We start from the raw sequence: 24,886 nt of genomic DNA on the forward strand, positions 1-24,886 counted from the left end.
GCTCAAATTATAGATAGCCATGCTGCCGAATTTAATATTGCGTAGACAGTGTTTGTTGTCCGCGCCTGAGTTTGTTTTGTTTCAGTGGCCACCACCTTCTGTTCGCGGAATGACAGAGAAGGGAGGAGAAAATCTATTACAATATGCTAAATTTAACATTTGTATTATTTTTAAGATTAATTGCAAGATATTAATAAATCTCTTTCTAGTTTCCCGTTGCCCAATGAACTTTGTCTCTGATGCACAAGACCCCAGAAAAAGGAAGGCGTTGACGCGAATAAAACTAGCGGACAAGGGTGTAAAGGCAAATATGAAATTGGCTTAGGGGGGACAAACCGGAGGGCATGGATTTAAATATTGCCAGTGCGAGGTTCTAGAAGCAAATATAAAAGACAGCTCCATGAGAAATTGCTAAAAGGAACCCCCCCCCCCCCCCCCCCCCCCCCCCCCCCCCTCTCTCTCTCTCTCTCTCTCTCTCTCTTCTGTTTCTTTCTCGTCCTTGCTCTCGATTAGGTTTGGTTCTCCTGGTTATTTCTTTTTCTTCGATTGGTGTTTTTTTTTATTGGCGTCTTATAGTTATTTCTTATTTAGGCGGTGAATTTGATCGTGCGTAGTTTTTTTTTTTTTTTGCTTCGGTTTGGATCGGACGCCAACTTGAGTATGAAGAGATCGATTGAGGATCTGGATCTCTCTCCGGGCTAATAACTTCGATCCCTGTAATTGGTTCGTTTTTGTAGAATTTCTCTCTTCTGTCTTGATTGGGAGATTTGGACGAAAGATGAGTTATTTGAATTCGATTAACGGTGCTCAAGCCAACGGTTCGCCAGTTAGCGGTGGAGGACTCAGGTATTATTAGTACTATTTTCAATTCGATTGTCTTCCTTCTCGATAAGCTTGTGTTTGGCCTTCTAATTTTGATGGCGACGCTTATTGCGGCTGTGGTAATGTTTGTACGCGGTATTAGCTTTCCGTTTATCGAGTGGATCTGTTACCCTCTTTTACGCAAGAGATTTCCTACGTTTGCTGTCGTATGGGTGGATCTTTGCTTCCTGCTGCCATTGGCATTCTATGTTTTGAGTATTTAATTCAAGCTAATTTTTGTGATAGCTTGTGCTCCCATGGAATCATTAGTTTAAGTTTCTCTGTACAAGTAGATTCAGGAACATGCAATGAATCCATCATGTATTTGCAAATTGTGAGCTATGAGTTAGACTATTTGTCGATAATTTTACGTATATTCGCATGGGTCACCTTATATGGATGTAGTAATGCTTCACAATACCATGAGAACTCATGTCTGTTTCTTTCATAACAGTCAAAACTTGAAGTTCAGTTATGGATATGCAAGCTCTCCAGGTAAAAGATCTTCAATGGAGGACTTCTATGAGACAAGAATTGATTGTATAGATGACCAAATTGTAGGCTTGTTTGGTGTATTTGATGGTAAGAGTTTCTCTGGTTCTGCTTTCTATTAACTGTTCTGTTTGGTGTAGTATCCTCTTTTCTTAGTTTTTTATTTAGTGGGAAAAGTTTAAAAATGCTTTCATGAATATCCTTAATCATGTCTCTTTCTATACATCTTAAATAGGATTTTTTTTGTTGGAATTCTTATACATTCAATGCCTTGATGCCATTTTTTTTATCGTAATTGTATGATGTGCAGGCCATGGTGGTGCACAAGTGGCAGAGTATGTAAAAAAAAACCTTTTCAGCAATTTACTTCAACATCCCAAATTCAGTAGTGATATCAAGTCAGCTCTAGGTAATGCTACTTTGCTTTTGTTATGTAAGGATATGTAAAATAGAGAATCTGACTTCAAAATATTTCTTTGAATTTCTTCAGCTGATGCATACAAACATACAGATTCAGAGTTTTTAAAATGTGAGAACAGTCAAAATCGAGAGGCTGGTTCAACTGCTTCAACTGCAGTTCTTGTTGGTAATCGTTTAGTTGTAGCAAATGTTGGGGACTCAAGAGTTGTTATATGTAAGGGAGGAGATGGTAAGTCCCAGTACTTATAATCATCATTTGAATTAGTTAGAGGCCATTTTTTATGAGAACAAATCATGGTAAACACTTTGCTAACAAATACCTAAGAACCGATTTGCTGCAATCACTGCTACAACAACACCACTTGGCTAGAAGCCACATGTAAAATGTCCTTAAGAAGTAAGCCATCAATTTCTTATGAGAACATTGTTGAGCATACATTGTTGGTTTGACCTTTTCAGCAAGACCAATCATTAATATGGAAGGGAACACCACAATATTTTACAATATAGCAGGATTTCATCTTCTACAGGGCTTGTTAAAGCAAAAAATCACATCTTTTTTTTCTCTAGTGAGCAATGCGTCTTTCATTTCCTTGAATTGTGCAGCAAGACCAAAGTAGAGAGAAGAAGTAACCATTAAAAATGATAGTAGTTAAAAAGGAGTGGATAAAAATATTGTTGGTTTTGAAACATTGTTGCATCTTTACCTCTCCTTTTTTCATAAATTGACTCACCTAGGTTCTTGATTTCATTATCGCTTTTCTTTTTGCACCCATATTTGTTACATATTAATCTTAGTACTTTAAATGTGGTTAACTTACCTTCTTTATTTTCTAACCTATATTCCATTCTCTCAGAGTCCAATGTCAGACTTTTACTTCGGCCTTCTAAACATAAGATCAAGATGATTGAAAATCTACCTTTTCTCCTTGCATTTCTGATGAAGTTTCTTTCCTTAGATTATTGTTTTGTCAACATTCCATTTTAAACTGTATTACAGCCAAAATCATAGGAAAGAAAATTTGAATCACATCAAATAATAAAGAGGATCAAAGTCTCATAAGAAAATTTGATAATCTTGTGAGAAATAGTATGCCATACGGCAGTATTGAGTTCTTCCATCCTTTGAGGATCTATATATTCTTTTGAATCGTTACAACTATCCTTTCTGTTTAATCATTTCCTGGTCTTTGATCATCTTGTGGTTCACTTTGTTTTTTCTTTGGGAGTACAACTCATTAATGTCTTCTATTTATACTCAAATTTGTGTGTCATTTATGAGCAGTAAATTTTGTATGGTTGTTAATTCCTTTTTTTTTTGTTGGTCAATTTTGGTATGTACTTATATTCTATAAGCTTGCTGCACTTTGGAAAATTTTTTCTTTTCTTCCCTTCTTTTTCCATTGAATCAAGTTTGTTTACTCATTAATAGTCCAACTGATTCAGATGCATGCTCAACTTGGTTCTTGTCTTTTGACACATCATTTGTGATGAATTTTCCAAGGAGTTGTTTTTTGAGGGATCACTTTTTTCCAAACATGATTTTCATCTGTTTTCTAAAGTCACAGTAGAGTTGTACAGAAATATCTAAACACATTGAGAGATTAGTTTTCAAGTGGAAACTTTGTTGATTACTTTCATAACCATATATATATTCTAAAACTAATGTGCTGGGTCAGAACAGAAACAACTTTCTTGGAATGGTTTGAAATTTCTGTAAACTAACAGTTAATGAGCTTAAAATTTCCCTCTTTTCTAGGCCTTCTCACGAGTGCCTGTTGTTGACTTGTGCAGCTATAGCCGTCTCAAGGGATCACAAGCCTGACCAAACAGATGAGAGGCAAAGGATTGAGGATGCTGGGGGCTTTGTGATGTGGGCAGGTATTTTATCATTCCTCCAACTTTACCTATTGTTGGATGAATTTTAGTTTAATCTTCATTTTGTTATTAAAGGAACATGGCGTGTTGGTGGCGTCCTTGCTGTTTCTCGTGCATTTGGTGATAGGCATTTGAAGCGATTTGTTGTTGCAGATCCAGAAATTCATGTTTGATCTAACCCTTTCTTTTCTCTATAAGTTAATCTATAGTTTTGCTTTCACCAATGAGCAACAGTTTCACTGGATTTTCTGATCCAACATGAGCACTCATTGCTGAATGCAGGAGGAGGAGGTTGATGGATCTCTCGAGTTTGTAATTCTTGCAAGTGATGGATTATGGGATGTTGTTTCAAATGAGGTGCTTACATATCTATGCTTTTGCATTTATGCCTTTGTAAATTTTAAAGGTATTGATGTGATTTGAAATAAATCTAATAAGTATGCAATCAAAATTTAAATTTCTATCTTATACATCTAGAACTAAGATGAAAGGGAGTCTTGGTGCAATGGTAAAGTTGTTTCCGTGTGACCTTGTGGTCACGGGTTAACGGGTTTAAGTCGCGGAAGCAGCCTCTTGCAATGCAAGGTAAGGCTACATACAATAGATCCAATATGGTCCAATCCTTCCCTAGGATCCCGTCTTGGCAAGAGTTTTGTATACTGGACTGCCCTTTTATACTAGAACTATGATGTCTTATCTTGTTTACAAGTGTATATCTTTAGACCTTCAGACATATTAATGAGTAGTGAAACTTCTACAAAGTCAGTTAATGGTATCTACAAATTTAAAAGCTAAATAATTAATAATCGTAAATGAGGGGAAAATACTAATGTGAGATTATCAAAAAGGACATGACTGTGAGATTATTGCAAAAGTCAGAAAAATACTAATGTCATTACAATTAGCTTAGCCCAAATAGATGATAAAAAAATATGTTGTATGAGTGTCATTAACTAAAATTGACGCTGCATAGCCTAATGTAACATTACTAACTGTGTGTCATTAAGTAGATTTGTAGATAACCCGAACTATGTTGGATCTTGTAAATTTAAGTACTATAAAAACAAGATTGATAAATTTATTTATCACTGTCAATCTGACATTTGGTAGAGTTGAAGTCGGGTCCATTCCTGGTGAATCCTATGTGATGAATATTTTATAAAATAGTTGCCTTTGCGATGATAAACTAAAATGAACATATTTGAAAATTCCCTTTAAGAAAGTAAAGAAAAGACCAACACAAAGCATTAACTACTTTCTAATTGAATCCCATCCCCTACAGGAAGCTGTGGAGATGGTAAAATCCTTTGAGGATCCAGAACAAGCAGCCAAGAAGCTGTTGCAGGAGGCATATCAAAGAGGCAGTGCGGACAATATAACCTGCGTCGTCGTGCGTTTCTTGGCTAGTAGTGATGAAACTACAAGAAAGTTGTAGGTGAAAACCCCTATCTCCTTGTTTCTCTTTTATCCCCTATATGTTGTCTGTAATTGTTTTAGGACTTTGAATCTGGGTGATAACAATTGGTTGCTCTTTTATTTGGAGTGATCGATGAGGTTCTTCTTGTTCTTGTTAGGGTATTTTAAATGCCCTCCTGTATTCTAACCTACTGAGCGTGTGTGACTGTATGTGGTACATGATTATGAAACTGATGAACATTGATTGTAATACAGATAGATACTCTGTTTTAGATGATTTGTAGGCCCCGAGATTTCAAGGCCCTGTATATTCTTACGGAATCTATCTACTCTAATTTTTTTTCTCAGTTTTCAACACTTTTCTGTAGTTTTTTTTTTCGATGCAACTTGCATAGTTAAAACACAAAATGCATAATCTTTGAAACCAAAGAGTTGGACTTTGGTGTTTCAAGTTACTGAATTCAAGCTCTTGTGCTTCAAATCAGACCCTTTCCCTATCTATCTATAAAGAAGACAATTACAAGTTAAGAGGATCAAAATTGTTTTAGTAGCCCATTTTATGTCAATTAAATCATTACCTTCAGTTTTATAATTTTTTTTTGACCATTAGGGTATATGAGTTTTGATAGAGTTTAATGTCATAAATTTTTTAAACTTTTTAGATATAATGTTATGATAAGATTTGATTTGAATTTTCATTATTTAGGAAGTTTGTTCCACCCCTCTTACCCATCACATCATATTCTCGTGGACATATTTATATAATATTAGCAAGGAATTAGAAATTAAAAATTTTTAGTGCAAAATAATTTAAATAAGCAGATTGTCATTAGAATTTGATATGAAGTTACTCAAATAAGTTGATTTTTTTAAGTGATGTTTAAAATTGAAAGGTAAAATAATGTAAAATTAATAATAATAATAATAATGAGGGGCGTGATTAAAAATAACCCATTGTTGGGATATCATGTGGTAAAAACTAATTATAAGGGCGTTATCGAATAAATTCCATAATCGGCAAAAGTATTTGGTTCGTGGACTTCCTTAAATGCCAACCACAACCTCACCGGCGGTAATCGTACCAGTGTAGGGTGCCTGACAGTCTGACTCCATCCATGAGCACCTTCCTCCTTCCCGCTCAAACCCTAGCTTTCACCACAGCTCCCTCCTCCTCATCCCTCGTCCGCCGGTCTTCGATTCTCTCACCCACCATTGGCATGATCAAGGCGAGTTCTGCCCCTCGCAGCAAGCCTGTCCGCCCTTCGCCGCACGAGGCCAGCAGACTCCTCCTCAGGTTTCTTTGGTCTCGATGATCTTCCTGTTTCATATGATCGGAATTCGATATTCTTTTTTTTTTCTCCAGGGGCATTTTATTAGCGGGCATCGTGGGATTCGCCTGTGCGCTTACTTTCGATTCAGCTGTCACGGCCACAATTTACCCTTGCGAAGATGTCGACGGATACTACACTGGCGTCGATGGGCTTAAAGGCGCCGCCCTGATGCAGAAGCTCAATTCCATTGTTTCTGTTCATCAATCGCTGCGTTACAAAGACGTACTTGTTTGTTTCTCTGCTTCGAAGTATAATTAGCTGTTAATTGTTTACCTGTTGCGTGTTATAACTCAGGTCTGGTACGCTCTCAAGGTTCTTGATGCGGCAGATTTCGAAAACCCAGAAGCCTCCTCAGAGATGTAGGGCTGCAGTTTGTAAGCTTGGTGGTTGGTTCCATGCTTTTTTAGCTTTCTAATGTAGAACTACTTGCCTAGGTCTTTATGTGCAGAATTGAGATCTATTCGCTTAGAGCTGTTCCAAAATCATTGGCCGGAAAGCCAGAAGGATGGAACAGTGAGTAAATATGCTTCAGAAGAAGTACTTGTTTCTTGTTAACCATTATATTTAAATCAGAATTACTCTTCTTAAAATGATGGGGCAACAAAATGGTAGTTCACATGGAAAATGTAACTTAAGGATGCACTGGCAAAATTATGATTGATTTATTCAGTTTAGTATTTGCATTCAAATGCTCCCGACTGTAGTTGCGCTATTTGGTATGCGCAATATTTTCACCAGCCAATATTTCATTTCCTTCTGCTAGCATAGTAGATGGCTATAGGGATGATGGAAGTATCATATAGTTTGATATGCTGTCTTGGTTTTATTCTTAAGTGCATTATGACAGAAAGGTAATTAAAGAGAGTAGAATACAGTCTACACTGATGACTTGAGCAATTCAACATCTGTATAGGAAAATGGAAGTTCAATTTTATGTAATTAGTAGGTAATAACAAGTATAGAGTGTGGTGAGTATCTCATACATTGTGAAAAGAGAGCATCACCTGTAATGGTTCCCAGTCTCTGGGATCATCTTTCTTGTATTCTCTCTCTGGAAATCATTTTACTTTTGAAATTCTTGTATCCATCTCAACTGGCTAATCTCCTTTTAGCAGTGCATTTGGATGTTGTTTGGACATGTTGAGATGTAATCGCTTGCTAGTTGCTACTGCTCGGTAGACTTTAGCACTCCAAGCTAGGATAAAAACTAGATAGGATTATAGGAAGGGCCAAGCCTTGGATTATCTTGGAACAATTGAATATTCCTATTTGATGTTGGTAATCCAGGGTATTCTTTTTTTTGTTGTGCTTCTTATCTAAGCAAAATCTTAAAAGCAAAATCCAGCAATGATCACTTTTCTTTGTTGTAGGGGAACATTTATGGCCTCGTTCATATGGCTTGAGAAATGGACCAATGTTGACGGATTTACATAACATTCATCCTGCAGATGCAAATGGTAATGATTAACTGGTATAATCAGCACTAAACATGCTACTAATTAACAATTTCATAATCAAGAGCATATTCCAAAAATGCAATGCAATTGTCAGGACATCTTTATAGAAATGCAATTTTATTTGTTTTTTTTTTAAATTGCATTAGCCTGGAGTTTCTTATGGAAGTTACAACATGGCTAAGACACCTACCTTGGAAACTTGAAAGCAAATCTCAAAAAATGAGCAAACCAAAGTCATTAGATGAAAGGAGTATTATGTATAATTTGTTTAGTTTCCTTGGTTTTTAGTTTTTCTTCTCCATGTTCATATGGAGAACAGATGAAAAAAGTGAAGTTTATACTGTGATCATGGTAGAACAATTAATTTGAATGAACACGCATGCAGATACACATATCCTCAACTTGTATGTTGTCTAACTCCATATTTCCTAATGGTTCAACTGTCGTGTATGCTATATTTCACAGCTAAAATTTGTGCAGCAGTTTTTGTATAGCAGGTTTTCTGACTAATAGTTTTTACCAACCAAAAATTTCCAGTTTTAGTTGAATAGTTGTTGCTGGTTATCAATACCGTACTGCACTGTATAACCCACTTGTATTTAGCAATCTCTTCATAAGAAAAATATAATTCATCATATGGGATCCCTATTGGTCTACTATTAATCTTGGCCATTATTATGGCAACAAAAAGTTTACTTCTCTTGCTAGCTTTTGAATTTCCATTATACTTCGCGTTAGCCATGCTCAGAATGCTAAGAAAAAAAATATTCTTGTGCAGTAAATTCATCCAGGGGAAACAAGTACTATGGGGAATGTGTGGCTACATCAACTCACTGTTCGAGGCCGGCCAACAATGAAGCTGCTGCCGACACCGAAACTGACAAGGAAAGATGGGCGCCACCTAAAGAGGTTCTGATTACATTTTGATATATCTCTCTCCTTTCTCTTTGGTTGCTTATCCAAAGGATTCTTGAATGCTAAATTTGCGAGAAAAGAAAGTATTGGTATTTTTCTCATAAATAATGCTGCACATTTTATAGATCTAGATTCTTGGTACAGATGCATAGTAAACTAAGTTATAAACTTATTTTCTTTTGTTTACAATAGATCCAAGTCTGGTTGGTGTCTCTTAATCTTTGCATTTTCCTTCTGAATCAGATAATAAACTCTGAAACTAAGTTAATCCTTTGATTCCTTTCTCTTGCTTGTTTCCTGCATTTACTGCAGTATTTGCTTCCCCGAAACTTAGTTTTTCTCTCTTTTTTGTTGATTGGCCAAATTTTGTTTCTCGTGTCAAATTCTCATGTAGTTTGATCATAAATCTGGATATTAGGACCGTTCGGCGAACTTTTTTTTGTTGTTGTTGTTCAGGGAAACAATCTTTAAGGGCATTGATTTAGCTGGTGTGTGAATTGATAACAGAAGCTTCCATAGAATAGTATGTACATATATTTCCTGAGATCCTTCAAAAAGAACACTTTCGTTCACCCTCATTCCCTGTCATGTATCTCCCACCTCACAGTCCTTTTGTTCATCAGTTCCTTCAACATGAAGCCCCTCAACCCCCCACATCACACATTTTCACCGATGGACCATCAAACTCATCCTCTGGCAGTTAATAAAAACTTGTTGAGCTCTGCCACAGGCGTGGAGGCATTGTTTTAGTCAGAGCATGAAGGGAACTCAGAAATCACTGCAATAAGCAAGGATTAAAATTTAGTACCAGGAGCGCTATACCAATAACTTGTAACGGGCTCATTTCTGATCTCAGTTTCGGCTTGGACCAAGCGATACACACCAATACCTAAATCCTTTCTCTAGATATGCATCAATACATTCTTATTTGACTAGTTGAATCTAGTCTATTAGACTATTACCAAACCTTTCTAGCTTTCACTTGTCCCTTGCTTCTTTTTTTTTCTTTTCTTTTGGCTTAAGCATATTTTAGCTTTTCTCAGTTTGGTTTGATTATGTATGGTAAAACAGGTGAAAGGAGACATAGCACGATCATTAATGTATATGGCCGTGTCTTATGGATTTCAACAACCTAATGGGAGTCCACCTTTACGACTTTCTGATTCGCCAAATATTGGTAAATTCATTTTTGTACGAATTATTTGTTGCTTATTTAAATGATGAAGTTTACATGATTAACCATAGGTAGCCAGCTTATCTATTCAACTAATTTTAGAGGTTTGATGAATAAGGTTTAAAAGATTGCTTCGACATATTACTACTAGATTGGTGGGCAAATAGGTTGGATTATCAAATGATTGAACTTCTTAAGATTAGTATAATAGCTTAAATATGCTGTTAAATATAACGACATAGCATTCCTGCTCAGCTGCATGAGATCATATTTGTTAGTTACCAGAGTTCAATTTCTACACCATTCATAAGATATCCTTTAATCTATTACAATTTCAGTTAGAATATCCAGAAATATAATAATATATATAATCCTTATAGTTGTGAAGCATTTTAGTGTCATTTGTGATGTGTTTGAAAACTATACAAAAAACTAAACAATAAATCTTTAGCGATTGCTAGCTATGAGAAAGTTAAGCATCTGATATTTACCATGCATTTAAATAATGTAGTGTTTTTTTTTTGGGATATAGTTGATTTGTTGAATGATCGAAACGATACCTTTCAGTTATGCCCATTGGTACTGGTTGGCATTTAAAACTATTTGTTATATACAACAATTGTTTTGAGATTGTATTGAGAGTTGTTTAGTAAAGACACCAAAGGCTATAATCTCCTCTTCCCTCTTCATCTCTACAATCCCTCCATGTTTATCAGCATGTTTATGAGTTCCCTGCCCGGAAAGCCATTATGATTTGTGAAAAGAAGTTGAATGAAGTGGTTTGCTAACGTTCCTCTCATATATGTTCCTGCCAGAAACAAATGAAATGGGCCTCCTTTCGACTTTGCTACAGTGGAACAAACTCGATCCCCCTTCGAGCTCAGAGAAGTTAAGAAATGACAGGATATGCAAGTTGTATCAGCAAAATCGGAATCCTTTCATCGACCATCCAGAATATGCCAACCTCATCTGGAAACACGCCACCAATAAAGGAAAGGTATCACTCTGAACCTCCTCTATCTCAGATATATCTTTCTCATCTATCTTATGATTTTACATCACTCCAATGGTTTATGCTAGACAACAAATCCCTTCTCCATTATGTCTAAGTTCGATTGATTAATCTTAATCGACTAAATTAGAAGATTGTTTCCTGAGTGCTAAAAACTAAAAGAGAGAGTGACCTCTTGTGTGGCAATAAAGTTGCACACTTGATGCAATGACAACCACAACATCCTCAACGACAACATCATTAAATGCAACAACATAAACACACATTGATTAGTTCACCTTTGACAATGGCAGCAGACAAGAGAAAATGCAAATCTCGTGGGGCTTATATAGAACTCTTCCTATGTAGTTGCTCTTGATTCGGCTTAGAATTGTCTCCATCATTTTTTAATTAAATCATCCACGATCAAAGATCAATCTTGCCTGAAATGAGATCCATTGGACAGAACCTCTACAGATTTTGCATTCTAAGAATTCAGTATTCAAGAACAGAAGTGGCTTAGGCCCTTCTTTACAACTACAACATTAATCACTTTTTTTTTTAAACTGATTTTGTTATGGATGTGGATGTGATTCAATTTCTAGTGAAAATCTATCCAAAATGATTAGACAATCCAAGTTGGTGTCCTTTGACCACATGGATTGTCCAATGGCCCCAACATAAACCAATTTAACAATTTATAACTGGACCCCACAGAATCTAACATCTATGAAAATATTGTTAGATTATTATTATTATTATTATTATTATTATTATTATTATTGAATGACAAAGGAATTTGTGTCTTGATCAAGCGAGCACATGGCACATGCAATGCAATGCCCGAAGCCTTGTTCATGTATTGCGCCCATGTGCCTTGTCTACTTATACTTCTCTTAAAATTTGACACGTACTCCATTAAAAAACATTATATATATCCTATTTATCTTTTTTAATATTATCTATTGTTTTCTTCCTTTTATTATCTTTGGTATATTTTATCCTATTTCAAAACCCGTTTGTCTCTTGATCCAACATTTTAACTTAACAAAATTTATCATACCATCACTTTTACATAATTGTATTGTACAACTAAAGATAAAATAATAGAAATATAATTTAAGCAATTAGATGACTCAAAACGTAGTAAGAATTCAAATTTAAACAAAATAATTAGGGACAGATATTCAATTAGAATATCAATAATTCCATTATGAATTAAATTAAGGTAATAAAGTAATTTTTTTTAATTTATGTATTCAATTCTTTGAGTCAATTAATTTTGAAGGTGATGTTCGATGTTTTTTTATATGTCATGATCATCAAAGTAAATTCAAGAAGCATGAAGTGGTTCGACATTTGTAGTTGAATTTTTTTAGTGTCAATCACATTAGATGAATATCCTTGTTGAAAATTAATTAGATGTTTTTATTTGTGTCATTCATACAGCCACATGGGTAATTTAAATTCTTTTAGAAAAATGAATAAGTAGCTCAATTGATAATGTTCACTTATGTCACTTAAACTTGGTCCCACTAGCCATAAAGTGAGCATGACTTATGCTTGCTTTGTAAATTCCATGTATCTACTTAAGCAAAACAAGAAACACACATGTCATATAGCACATGAGTCATGCCACGAGAAGAAGCACAATTAATAGAGAGGCGAAAGAGAAGGTCTGAGTAGAACAAAAAAAAAAAAAAAGAGAGTTTCTTCTTCCCCCTAACCCTCTAAGAAAATTAAAAATTTAGACTTTAATATCATTTTAAGAGTTTTTTATGTATTTATTTTAGTCAATTTACTTACGATTTGAACCTTTTGATAAATTTCAAAGTATATTATATATGTATATCTATATATATATATATATATAAATTGATTGAAATGGTTGATGGAGGGGCCAAGCCAGGGATGGGCTTTAAGATGGTGGCCTATACCAAGGACCAGGATGGTCTCTGTATATAAAGAGAGAGAGAGGCAAAGGAAGAGAACACCACTGAGTTCCTACTACTGTCACTACTCTTGCATGATCCACCACTTCCTCGTTCCTTTTCGGATTCCTCCAAGATGTCGAAGTTGCAGAGGTATAGAGGAGTAAGGCAACGCCATTGGGGCTCATGGGTCTCAGAAATCCGTCATCCGATCTTGTAAATCGATCAAATATAGCTAGAAAAAATTTTCATTGAGGCATTTCGTCGAACACGTTACTGACCTGCCCCCGTTTGCTCCGCTGATATGCTTTGCTTTGCTTCTTCCAGGAAGACGCGGATTTGGCTGGGCACGTTCGAGACGGCGGAGGACGCGGCGCGGGCGTACGACGAGGCGGCGCGGCTGATGTGCGGCGCCAAGGCCCGCACCAACTTCCCCACTGCGGCCGGATCGTCGTCGTCGATGGCGGCGGCGCTGTCGCCGAGCCTGGTGGCGAAGCTGGAGAAGTGCTGCTCCGCGGCGGGGGAGGCCACCAAGCGGCCGGAGAAGGAGGGGGACGGGGTGGAGGTGGGCAATGAGTACATAGAGGAGATGATCGAGGAGCTCATATACGATGGTTCCTTGGAGATCTCATGCTCTTCGCCTTCCCTCCTCCACTCCGTCCTTCCACTGCTCATCATATGTTTGAGTAATAAATGCCAGAGAGAATGGTACTACAGTTTAGTGTTTTGTTTATTTTATTCACTTTTGAGTCATACATTTGATGTACACGTGTGACTTCGTTATTTGTCAATAAACCCTGCATATTCCACTTCAATAAATCCGAACGTCGGGTTCGACACCAACCGAATCCATCCATTCGTGGAAATCTCGAGCATTAAGTAGGTTTGATTAAGCTAATCATTATGATTAAATTACTTTGAGCTAAGTTGAGGATTTGGTGGGTGTTGTCCTAAGCACTTGTATATGAAATTTAAAAAAAACATGTATTATGTAGTTAATTAATTATGCCACAGCAATATATATATATATATATATATATATATATATATATAATTTTTCTATCCTGCTCTCCCACACTCCTCAACATAGATTGATCCTTAATTGTGATACATTATGAATTAATTTCACTATGATACACTAACTGCAGAGCTATGAATCATTAATATTTTTCAATTTATCTTAGCAAGTGAAAACTTCCGCAAAATAAGATCGATCTTTTAGAATTGATCAATTCAAAATTTTATATATTTAAATTATTAAAAAAATATAAAAATAAATAAAAGACTTTTTTCATGCAGATACAATATAAAATATTTTAACAAGGAATGCACTTAAAGTTTAGTTGCTACTAAACAGGGAACCCTGCACTCAAAGTCCACTGTAGGTACTCTCAAGTGTTTGTTATGCAGATCCATCTACATATACATAGACAACATTGGAAAGGCAAATACAACTCAATGGACTACCTTCTTATAACGACAATTAATTTCAAGAAGTTGTGTTCTATGGATGGATGGATGGTCGAGAGACTGGCGTAATAGTTAGACGTGTTACTTATGGACGATACAACAAGACCTAAGGATGACACAACAAACAAGCAGGTTAAAAATTAGGCACTAGCTTATAAAATGGATGCAACACCATCGAGAGAGAGAGAGACTAGATAAATTAGTATACAGAGGATGAGCACTGATGGCCGAAAGACCTAAAATAGCTGGAACACGACTTGCTTTTCGTGTTGTACTCGGCCAATGTATGGTTGGTTGCAGTCACTTAGACACTCGTCCCTGGCGGTGACTTTGCTCCCTTTCCCTTACCACTTTTCCTTCTCTTGTCGCTTGCTGTCTAGTGCGAGGCCGAGGTGAAACCGAAACATGCTGTCTAGTGCGAGGCCGAGGTGAAACCGAAACATGCTCAATTGATTTCCTTTTCGCAACCTTCGGTGATTTAGTTGTGATATGGTTCTCCCCATGAGCCGGTGCGGTATCCATGCTTGGATGCTCCTTAGTCACTTTAGCTACATCAGTAGTTTGCTCACCATTGCTGAATTGGGTGAAACTTTGGTTTTCCTGGGAAACAAGCTGCGGATTGACATTTGACTCTGTCGATCCACTGAACAGCAAACCGAGCAACTAGAAGTAAGATGAATTATTCAGACCAAAAAAGTCGCAAAGAAGCACCCATGTGTATTTACCCTTTTCTTGAGAACTCGTTTCCTGATCCATCTGTTGCGTTCAGTGAACAAAGATTTTGATCCTGTGACTTTGCATCTGTTTACATTTTTAAGAGATTTAGTGCAGCTGAAAGTATATATAGCAGAATGACAGTATTGCTACATGGCAAGGGTCTCAAATAGTAATCTGTTCGATCGAGAAGTTACCATCAGGCACCTTTGATGCTGAAGCTGAAATAGAAGATTCATGAGGAGCATCGTCATTGATAATGTCTTCTAGCACAGTTGATGAAGGCTTGCCGACATCCTAATGCAATAATAATTTCATAATGGTTATCGCAACTATTATGTTAATATATGTGCCAAAAATGTATAAAAAGCTGGAAAACCATGTAGGCATGTTTAGGAAGAAAAGCAAAAAATAATAATACGTTCACCTTGTTAGCATCCAAGTAAATAGGCAATTTATGCTCAGTTGGTGTATCAGATAGAGTCGGACCTAATGAACTGATAGTTGGTGATGCAGTTTTCTCTACCGAGGCTTTAAGTGTTTCCATGGGCTCTGAAGTCAAGGTAGCAGAAGTGGACTTTACAGTTACTGTGGTAACGTCTTCATTGATAGGCTTATCAACTAAGTTACCACCATCATTGCGATGAAGATCTTCAACATGCTCTACTAATGACTTAGCAGGAGCATTGGAAGTCTCCAGCGATGATAATGAAGATGAAAATTGTACTGTTCTTAAAAAGTAAGGATCTCTCTCATCTGCTGCGGATGAGATCTTTGAAGTCTCCATTTGAAATAATTCCTGGGAATCAATTAGTTTCAAGGAAGGATTCTCTTGTAGGGTATCTTCCAATATCAAATGGGGTTTCTTATTACTATCTGGACTTTCCTGCGATCCGGAAGAGAAATAGTTCCTCTTAAAATCCTGAACACAGGCATCGTATTGTAAGATAGGGAACAAAAAAGCATCAGTTCAACTAAAGACCAAATTGGCAATTGTTGAATTGCAGAGTATGAGAAATATGGCATGCAATTCCAAGACATTTACAGAGAAAAGTGCACATATGACAAATTCACAATGTGACCTATGCATCTTCTAGGCTTCGAAAGGCCAAAAAAAGGAAGATCAGCATTTCTCATGAAAATAAAACAAGTGGTGTTTGGTGTAATGTCATTGAAATGAGCAAAATAATAAATTATCAACTTCAGCGATGCTTGATTGCCAAAACATGTTATGTGTTCTATTTTAGCAGCAAGTAAGATGTCTCAATGGATTGCAATTTCGTCTTAATTAGTAGTAGGCAGTTAACCTATGCTTTCTTTTTTCGATAAATTTTGTAAAAGAAACATATAATGGTTTCATCGCAATTATGAAATGGGTAGTCTACTCCCAAAATACTGCCAAAAGGATTACTTTCTCAACTTCCTTGCCTTCGAAAGATAAAGTAACTCAGTAACTGGACCACTCGAAACTAATCAACAGGGCCTTTGATCCTACAGTATTCTAAGAGTGACTTCCACACAATGAAGCGTGTGGAAACTCTGGTAGCAACTGAGCTCAGAATCTTGCCTGGGGTGATCCTCAAATCAGCAAATATGCTATGGCCAAGGAAAGTTCTAGATGAATGAAGTGATTAATCAAGTCTTCTTCAACAATTTCGTAATTTGTTGTTGAAATCCTATATTATGAAGGAATACTATGAGTTGCACAAGATATTGAGATTCTAGATCATGCAGGGGAAATCTTATGCAAGGCAAATTAAATGAGGTTTAAATAATATTTATGAGAAGAAATAATACAACAACCAAAAGATAGTCACAGATATGGTACGCACCAAGATCAATATTTATAGTTGGAATAAAAGGCCTCTTGGTGAAAGTGGTATACCACAATATAGACTAGGTACATGTTAAGTATCATTTGTATTTAGTGATACATCTGATCGCCAGAAATGGATGGTATGTGTTTTGACCAATTACCAGACCAGTAAATTGCAAACATACTCTTCCAAATGAGAAATAATATATTTACATAAAGGGAACCAATATTATCACTTTCATTTCTATAATTGGTGTATGCTCTTATACTTTACCTTAATCGAGGACAAAGAATTGCTAGTTCTTGCATGGTTGCTACTATCAGTCTGAAGATCCTCCTTGCTAGCAATCATAGATGATAGAGTAATACTACCAACACTTGGAGACTGCTGAGGAGGAAGCGATTGCATATATGATTTAGCCAGATCCACTGGTGCATCATCATGAACATCCTGCAGGATGCATGAGCAGAAAGTAGGATCATGATAAAACTTCCATGCTGAATAATTAATACCATAAAGATTTAGTCAAAACTAAATAATAGTGCCTGATATTATTGGGATCCAATTCCTAACAAATTAAACTTAAACATGTTGTAAGCATATTGAACTTCTAGATCAAAGAGGGTGCATATTTAAAGAGTGAGTGGCCTATGCAACCCAGCATGGGGCATGGATGCTAATGAGTTAGGAGCGAGAAATAAGGGTGACTATATCAATATGCAGACCAGTGTCTACAGTATCCTTCAGTATTCAGTGTTGATGGTCCACACGGAGGAAAAAAAACTTTAGAGTTAAATGGCATTTTTTTTCAGCTCCAACCATTTGTTGGCTTTTGTAGCTGCTGCCTTGTGGACATCAATCATACTAAAAGAACTTTTAACAGAATGTGAACTAAAAAATAGGAGAGTACGCAACTGATTCAGGTAACACATTGCACTGCTGCAATGACAACCAGGCTCCAGAAAAATCACCAGTGTTGCCAGGAAGTCCATTCGAAATTGCCTCTCCCACTTTATCCTGAACAAATACTGATGGTGAATCGACCACTCGGGATTGTAATAACTTAGTCAGTCTTTCACATTCATCCCTGAAAATAGAAGCACAATATCAGAGTTTCAGAGTTTCAGCTAAGTGTCATATTGTTAATAAACATACATTATCCAACAATAAGATCTGTACATTCATCATCCAAAATCCCTTGGACAACACGAACAGGCAATTAACACTCTACCAATCCCAACATGTTACTTCAAAGTTCCCTATTTTTCTCCTTTGAGAATCAGAAATTTTCCCACAATGGAGGAGTTTGCCCTGCACCTTTTTTGCACATCCAAATGGTTTTTTTTTTACTTTACATAGAAACTGATTAAATAAAAAGTCAACCTCCATCATCATTCACTCTGGAACTAAAAAAAAATTGCATCAGAATAGAGTAAGTCTTATGTAGCAAATAACTTTATATTCCTTTTACTCATTTTTACTTACAAAAAAGTTGAGTCTGGGAAGTGCTAAAGTTCCAGTGCACACTGTATAATAGAAAAACTTGTGAGCGTCATTAGGTAGTATGCTGAGGTGGCAAGAGTATTTACTATAGCATGGTTATGAATATTTGCAAGATCTAGTGATAAGAAACTAAATACAACTGATGCACAATAAACAATGTCTCTAAATAGATAGGCAGTGTCAAGAATCAAGGGGGTGAATTTATGGTATAACCATGCTGACAGTTAAGAGACACTCTAATGGTCATCTCTGTGCAATAAAGAAATCTATCTGAATGATGGCTTACACTAGCATTGAAAAAGATATCTCAAGAAAAGGAAATACATTACTAAAAATGTATGAATTTAAGTCAGTCAAATACTGACTGAAGGGCTTTCTTTAGGTTGAAAAATATATATATTTTTAAAAAACACACTACCAGATGGGGCTTAATGCAAGATAAAATAGTATAGTTGAGTGCAAGATTCGTAGGTTATGATGCAGAAAACAAATTCTAAAGATGAATGAAGTCAACGGACCAGATTAAGAATCATATGCAATAGGCTTGGCATGTGGGCAATCGTACAGATCAGTACGAATATATGAGTAAACATCTAATGTTATCATTTTGCATGAGTTAAATTGTTTCACATAGTCTTCTACTCAACAAATCTTACATGTAGGCGGAATGAACTAGAAAGGCATAAGTGAAAGTAAAATGCAGATGTTCAACATGCATGAGCAAATTTTTGAATGACGTTAAACAAAAACTAAAAGACCTGCAGCAAAAAAAAAAGGAATAATATATCAAGAAATCCTGAACTACCTTGAAAAAGTCTCCTGTTGGAGCAACTTCTCGATAGCAAGTTTGGTTTCGCTTACTGGAACAATTGCATGTGATACCTCCATCTCTGATTTCTTCAGTTCCTGATCATATATAAACAACTTCCTCCATTAGCTAGAAGACTTTAAACTAAAACTGGAAGGGAAAAAATGGAAACTAGTGGATTCGTAGGTGTGTGTATCAAGAGCACCCATTTTGTGGTGAAACATCGAGTGCCTACACGATACACTGTTGAAATTCTCATGATTTAGGTCTGCATTCGCTGCTTTATGAAGACCATTTATAGAGAAACAGAAATGGAAGATATGAAAATTGATTACTCGTCTGGATCCATGAAGCTGTTTAGGTGCGTCAACATTCTGTTCATCTGCAAAAGAGGAAAAACATTAGCTATCTTCTGCGCAATGAAATATCAAGTTCCTAGCAAAACAGATTAATTCCAGGGTAATCAAACTGACATGCTCTGTGCATAAAAATGACAGCATCCAGCTAATTCAAAAAAGATCAGAGTCCAACCAGCTTGCATAATGCATGCAGAGGTACGTAGCAAAGGCAAATAAGTGCATTTAAAATAATAAAAGGCAGGTTAAGTTTAAACAAAAAGAATTTGACTGACACATACAATAAATACAGTTAAAGTTATGAAACTTTACCAACAAAATACAAAGAACGCCTTAGATGCATTACATCCAAGTACAGTGAATAAGAACAATCTGGTCACCCTGACAAATAAAGACAGACATCATTGTTTCTTATCAGTAGCATTATTCAGATGCTTCCTCTACTGATTCCTAGTAAGTGCAAGATCCTCTAGTATTTTTTCTTATTTTTGTTCTTTCTCCCTCAAATATGATTTCCACAAGAAGAATTCACGAAACAGTAACATATCTGCTAATTCAATTAAAAGAGCTCAGTTTGCAATTATGGTAGTTCCTTTCATTTGAGGCAGCCATGGATCCTTATTAGATAATAGTTCCCGATGTCAGAAATAAGGGTCGACACAAGTCAGTTACAAAAGGTTGAACATTTCATCTGGTGCAGATTTAGAGCACGTGTATGTAGGGGGAAAATGGTTAACTTAGGTTGACTTGCATGAGACAACTGGAATTAATTTGAATATGATGAGATTTTTTTGAGCCAGGCTGTAGGGCTTTCATTTGGTTCAAGTAAAACTGAATCAAACTAAATTGAATCAATGTCAAACTTGCATTCCAGCTACAATCACTGTTTAGCTTAAGAATAAAATGTTGAAGATAGGAAGCTTTTCTAAGCTTAAAGTTTGCTATAGGTGGTCATCTAATCAAACTTAAAATAGTACCAGAAGAGGTTTTTGGCTTGAATTCTTAAATTATAAGGCAGATAGGATGCTTCCAGATGGCTTCGGATGTCTTTGGTTAGGGAAAAAAAAAATCTAGTTTTCTAAGTTCTTTGTCAGGAAGAAAAGGCAAGTATGAGAAAATGTGTTTGATGAAATTTAGCATCTATATATTTATATACACATATATCATCATAAAAGTTGTCATCCTTAGCATAAAAAATATTCTTCTTACAGAAGAGAAAAGCTGATGGGGAAAATGGTGATGTAAATAATTAAAGGTATGAGATACGGAAATGAATCATTGCACTAAATAGGGCACTCGAACATATCTGCTATCCTAGCCTGCGTCCAGTACTATCTATCATGTCAGAATCGGTAGACAATAGCCCGCAATTCGTTAAACAAGATAAACAAAGATAATCAATTCAAGGTATGAGATACGAAAATGAAATTGCATTAAACAAGGCACTTGAATCACGGAGATTTGAGTAACCCAAGTACCAACTACTACATACCATACGACATACTGCATGTAGCTGTACAAGTAACCCAAAATTCGACAGAAGGGAGACACAAAGACAATCAAGTATACACACAAGGGAGAAGAGAAGAGGAAGAGAAAGACCAACTCACCGGAGCGAGAGCTGCTACTGTCTTGGTCCGAGGAATAATCTGAAGAGTCGGGGGAGCCGCTATCGGCGCGGAACACGGAGGAGATTAGCTTCCCGGCGCCGGATACAAGGCCGAGGAGCCACCTAGGGCTCCCCGCGGGAGGCGGAGGGGGCGGGAGAGCGAGCGGAGTAGAGCGCGCGTAGGCGGAGGGCCGCGGCGGCTGGTCTCTTAGCCGGTCGTGGAGGATCTTCCTGCCAGATCCACTCACGGACGCCATGGAAGCTGACAGAGAGGCGCCCCCGAGCTGCGAGCGCAGGAAGAAGCGTTAGAGAGGGCAAGGGGAAGAGAAGGGGCAACGGAACCTTTGCTCTTTTTTTATTAGCGCAAAAAGAAGATATTTTTATCCTGTCTATTGGAGCAGATCCGAGTGCCTCCCCTTCGCTGCCAAACTATCTCACCACGCCGTGCGGCAGCGCATCTACCTTTTCCCCCTTTGCTGGATTCCCTACAAGCTTCCGCACATATCTACATCTACAACTTCCTCAGTTCTCCGCCAACTACGCTCGCGCCCGCATTTCTGCCGTCGGATCGCCACGCCGCCTCATGATCACTCGTACTGCGGTCGTCGAACCTTCGCCCGTCGGCTTCAGCGTGGGGTTTCGGATCAGTGGCGGCTGAGCCATCGCCGGAACCCTCGATGCCCTAGGCGACCAAAGAATATCTATCTCTCCGGGCCGCCGCCTCGCGGCGTCGGAGAATGGATTGAGGAGGTGCCGCGGAGTCTGGTGGAGCGCGGAGGAGGTCGCCGGAAGGAACTGGTGAGTTGGCGAATTCCTCGCCTAAGCTGCCTGCTGTGGATTTGTGGTTGTCTTCGAGGGCTTTCGCAGCTCTGGTTTTTTGTTGCGCTAAATCAATGCATGCGTTGAGGATTTGTGGTATGAACCATCCTTCTCCACTTTGTCATTCAGAAGCAGTTTTTGATTTGAAACTAAAGATTTTTCTTCGTGGTGGATGGTTCAGTCTTCAGTTGGTTTAACATTGGAGAAATTTCTTCGATCTTTACTTCGAATTTTGTCGATCTGTAAACATTTGCACTGAGGAAGCAGTAGTTCTAAGTTCTGTAGCTTTCTTCGTATTGTAGATATCTTTCTTCATGCCGATCTTGAATCTTGTGCGTCAGTGCTCTGATAAAAAATATTTGGAAGAGAATAAGCTCCGAACCTTTGGCCAAATCCGCCGACCTCGACGGAGCTCCGAGCGATGGCGGCGGTCACTCGCCGCGCCCTCATCTCCCTCCTCACCTGTTCGACGCCCTCCCACCTCCTCATTGAAGCGTACACATTCGCCAGCCCGACGCGCCTTCCGCTCTTCTTAGGCTCCAACTCCACCACCCGCCTCCCGGCTCGCTCTCCGCGCTCGTAGTCCCCGTGCACCAAGCACCCGCTGAGAAGCGCCCCCCAAGCCGCCCCATCCGCCTCCGCCGGCACGGCCTCGACCAAGCTCTCCGCCTCCGCCGTGTGCCCCGCTCGGCTCAGCAAGTCCACCATGCACCCAAGGTGCGCGACCGTTGGCCGCACGCCGTACACCACCATCATGTCCCTGAAAAGCTTCCGCCCTTCGTCGATCAGGCCGCCGTGGCCGCAGGCCGTCAGGACGCCGACGAAGGTGATCGCGTTCGGCTTCACTCCTCGCGATATCATATCTGAAAAGGCAGCGATCGCCGAGCGGCAGTCTCCGTTGAGCGCCAGGCCCATGATCATAGCGCTCCAGGCGGTCACATCCCTGTGAGGAATTCTGTCGAACACCTCTCGTGCGCTGTCCACGAAGCCACATTTGGAATAGAAATCCACCAGAGCAGTCCCCAGCCCAAGCTCGTACTGTTGCTTCGTCCCGTTTATTTCGATCAAGGAATGGATCAATCTGCCCTCCTCGTACTCCCCGAGGCTCGCACAAGCGTTCAGAGCGCTCACGAGAAGAGCGTCGCTTAGCTCTGCAATCGCACGCCGCTTCAGCTCGCGGAACAATTGGATCGCCTCTCGGTGGCGTTCGTTGCGGACGTAGCCCGCAATCATGGCGCTCCATGAGACGGCGTTCCTCTCCGGCATTTGATCGAACACGCTGCGTGCCTTGTCCACCATTCCGTGGGTGGAGTACCCGCTCACGAGGCTGGTCCAGGAGACAACATTTGGATTAGGACTCTCGTCGAACACCTTGGCGGCGATATCGACGGAGCCTAAACTGGAGTAGGTGCTCACAAGCGAGCTGGTGACGAAGACGTCGAGGTGGAAGCCGAATCGGAAGAGCTGACCATGGAGTTGGGAGAGCACGGAAAGGGCGGCGCAGGACTTGACGGCGAAGGGGAAGGTACGGACGTTGGGGGCGACGTCGCGGCGGCGCATGCGGACGTAGGAGGCGATGGCGCGGTGAGGGTAGGGGCTGGCGGAGTAGGCCCGGATGACGACGTTCCAGTCGAAGATAGTGGGGTGGAGGATGCGCTGGAAGAGGCGATGGGCGTGGTCGGCGTCGTGGAGGGCGTAGAGGGCGAGGAGGCGGCTGGCGACGTAGGCGAAGCGGGCGAGGCCGAGGGAGATGAAGCGGGCGTGGAGCGCCTGAGCGTGCTTGAGGGTGGAGCAGCGGTGGATCAACGACAGAAACGAGGAGGAGAGCGGTGGCGTTGCGAGGGGAATGCGGCTTCTCATGGCGGAAGGGAAAGGAGGGCTTCATCGAGCGTACGGAAGCGGAGGCGAAGACCAGCCGGGGAGAGTCGAGAGGACTGAGGGGGTGACGTGCCGATCATAAACCAATCATTTAAAATAATTGAGTTTTACTCATAAAAAAAATTATTAATTTTTAAAATCATAAAAAATTTCACATCCGACAAATCACTCTAATGTCCAAGTTAAGATACGATGTAAGAAAAAAATTTTTTTGATTTGAGGCACTCAAAAAAATTAGGATAGGTATATGTGTATCTTTATCCATAGGCATGAGAAATATTTTTTATTTTTATAATAGTTAATCTCTGAAATATTAGTATCCGTTTAGAAATATTCTGAGTATCCGTTCTTATTTTTTTAAAGAAGATTCTGAAATGTTTTGAGATATTTTTTCTTATTCTTTAGGTGAACCGATTTTAAAATTTCTTAATCTTAAAAACGAACCGATTTTATGATTTTATCCTTGATGAGGTGTCATTATCCCCGCTACCGGATCATAAGTCTCCCGAACTAATCTAGTCGAAGGAGGTGTAGTCTGACTGACTGGACTATGCTGAGTTGTTTTCGGGATATCTTGATGAGGTGTCATAAGGCAAGTCGATGTTTGGTGCTTCGGGCCTATCGTAAGGCAAAGTCATCGAACTCGGAATTCGGAGTTCCGACCTGTCATCAGGCAAAGTTATCGAGCTCGGAGTTCTAGCCTGTCGTAAGGCAAAATCATCGAGCGCGAAGTTCGGAGTTCTGGTTTGTCGTAAGGTAAAGTCATCGAGCGCGGAGCTTGAAGTTTCGGTCTGTTATAAGGCAAAGTCATCTCGACGGTCTATCGTAAGGCAAAGTCATCAAGCGCGGGAGAAATTAATAATTATTTTTTATAGAAATTAATAATTAATTTTTATATATTATAAAAGTTAACAATTAATTTTTGATGTTATAAAAATTATATGTTAACTTTTACAATAATATTTATTTAAAATTTTATTTTATTTATTAAAATATTATTTTAATTAATTAATTTAAAAATAAAATTTTGATTAAAATTTTAATTA

General features: G+C 38.5%; 4 protein-coding genes across 6 annotated transcripts; 2 read left to right on the top strand and 2 right to left on the bottom strand.

The window, feature by feature from the left end:
* Positions 1 to 577: 577 nt before the first annotated feature.
* Positions 578 to 5,344, top strand: LOC141840350 (putative protein phosphatase 2C 59). The gene is made up of 8 exons (XM_074728313.1): positions 578 to 846; positions 1,316 to 1,443; positions 1,664 to 1,762; positions 1,844 to 2,002; positions 3,568 to 3,654; positions 3,727 to 3,818; positions 3,934 to 4,008; positions 4,934 to 5,344. The coding sequence occupies exons 1-8, from the start codon at positions 779 to 781 to the stop codon at positions 5,084 to 5,086; spliced, it is 861 nt and encodes a 286-aa protein (XP_074584414.1). The 5' UTR covers positions 578 to 778; the 3' UTR covers positions 5,087 to 5,344.
* Positions 5,345 to 6,176: 832 nt separating this feature from the next.
* On the top strand, positions 6,177 to 13,521 carry LOC141840349 (uncharacterized). The gene is made up of 9 exons (XM_074728312.1): positions 6,177 to 6,361; positions 6,431 to 6,620; positions 6,693 to 6,757; positions 6,847 to 6,911; positions 7,769 to 7,855; positions 8,634 to 8,764; positions 9,842 to 9,947; positions 10,760 to 10,941; positions 13,194 to 13,521. Exons 1-9 carry the CDS (start codon positions 6,183 to 6,185, stop codon positions 13,440 to 13,442), a joined length of 1,254 nt encoding a protein of 417 aa, XP_074584413.1. The 5' UTR covers positions 6,177 to 6,182; the 3' UTR covers positions 13,443 to 13,521.
* A 794-nt stretch (positions 13,522 to 14,315) lies between these two features.
* LOC141840347 (uncharacterized) lies at positions 14,316 to 21,849 on the bottom strand. 3 transcript variants are annotated; one of them, XM_074728308.1, is made up of 9 exons: positions 21,145 to 21,849; positions 19,514 to 19,560; positions 19,176 to 19,276; positions 17,783 to 17,954; positions 17,141 to 17,317; positions 15,478 to 15,936; positions 15,248 to 15,347; positions 15,062 to 15,137; positions 14,316 to 14,979 (listed from the first exon to the last, which is right to left on the bottom strand). In XM_074728308.1, the coding sequence occupies exons 1-9, from the start codon at positions 21,398 to 21,400 to the stop codon at positions 14,637 to 14,639; spliced, it is 1,731 nt and encodes a 576-aa protein (XP_074584409.1). In that variant the 5' UTR covers positions 21,401 to 21,849; the 3' UTR covers positions 14,316 to 14,636. The 3 variants fall into 3 exon arrangements, with proteins under 3 accessions (XP_074584409.1, XP_074584408.1, XP_074584410.1); XM_074728307.1 differs by having other exon boundaries at positions 15,478 to 15,972; positions 21,145 to 21,848; XM_074728309.1 differs by lacking the exons at positions 19,514 to 19,560; positions 21,145 to 21,849 and adding an exon at positions 19,384 to 19,487 and having other exon boundaries at positions 15,478 to 15,972.
* Positions 21,850 to 22,136: 287 nt separating this feature from the next.
* On the bottom strand, positions 22,137 to 23,866 carry LOC141840348 (pentatricopeptide repeat-containing protein At5g66520-like). Its single transcript, XM_074728311.1, has one exon. It carries the CDS (start codon positions 23,820 to 23,822, stop codon positions 22,275 to 22,277), a length of 1,548 nt encoding a protein of 515 aa, XP_074584412.1. The 5' UTR covers positions 23,823 to 23,866; the 3' UTR covers positions 22,137 to 22,274.
* Positions 23,867 to 24,886: the final 1,020 nt, after the last annotated feature.

Source organism: Curcuma longa, chromosome 11, assembly GCF_044706935.1.
Source record: "Curcuma longa cultivar G26 ecotype Majalengka, Jawa Barat chromosome 11, ITB_CL_G26_1.1, whole genome shotgun sequence".
Lineage (NCBI taxonomy): Eukaryota > Viridiplantae > Streptophyta > Magnoliopsida > Zingiberales > Zingiberaceae > Curcuma > Curcuma longa.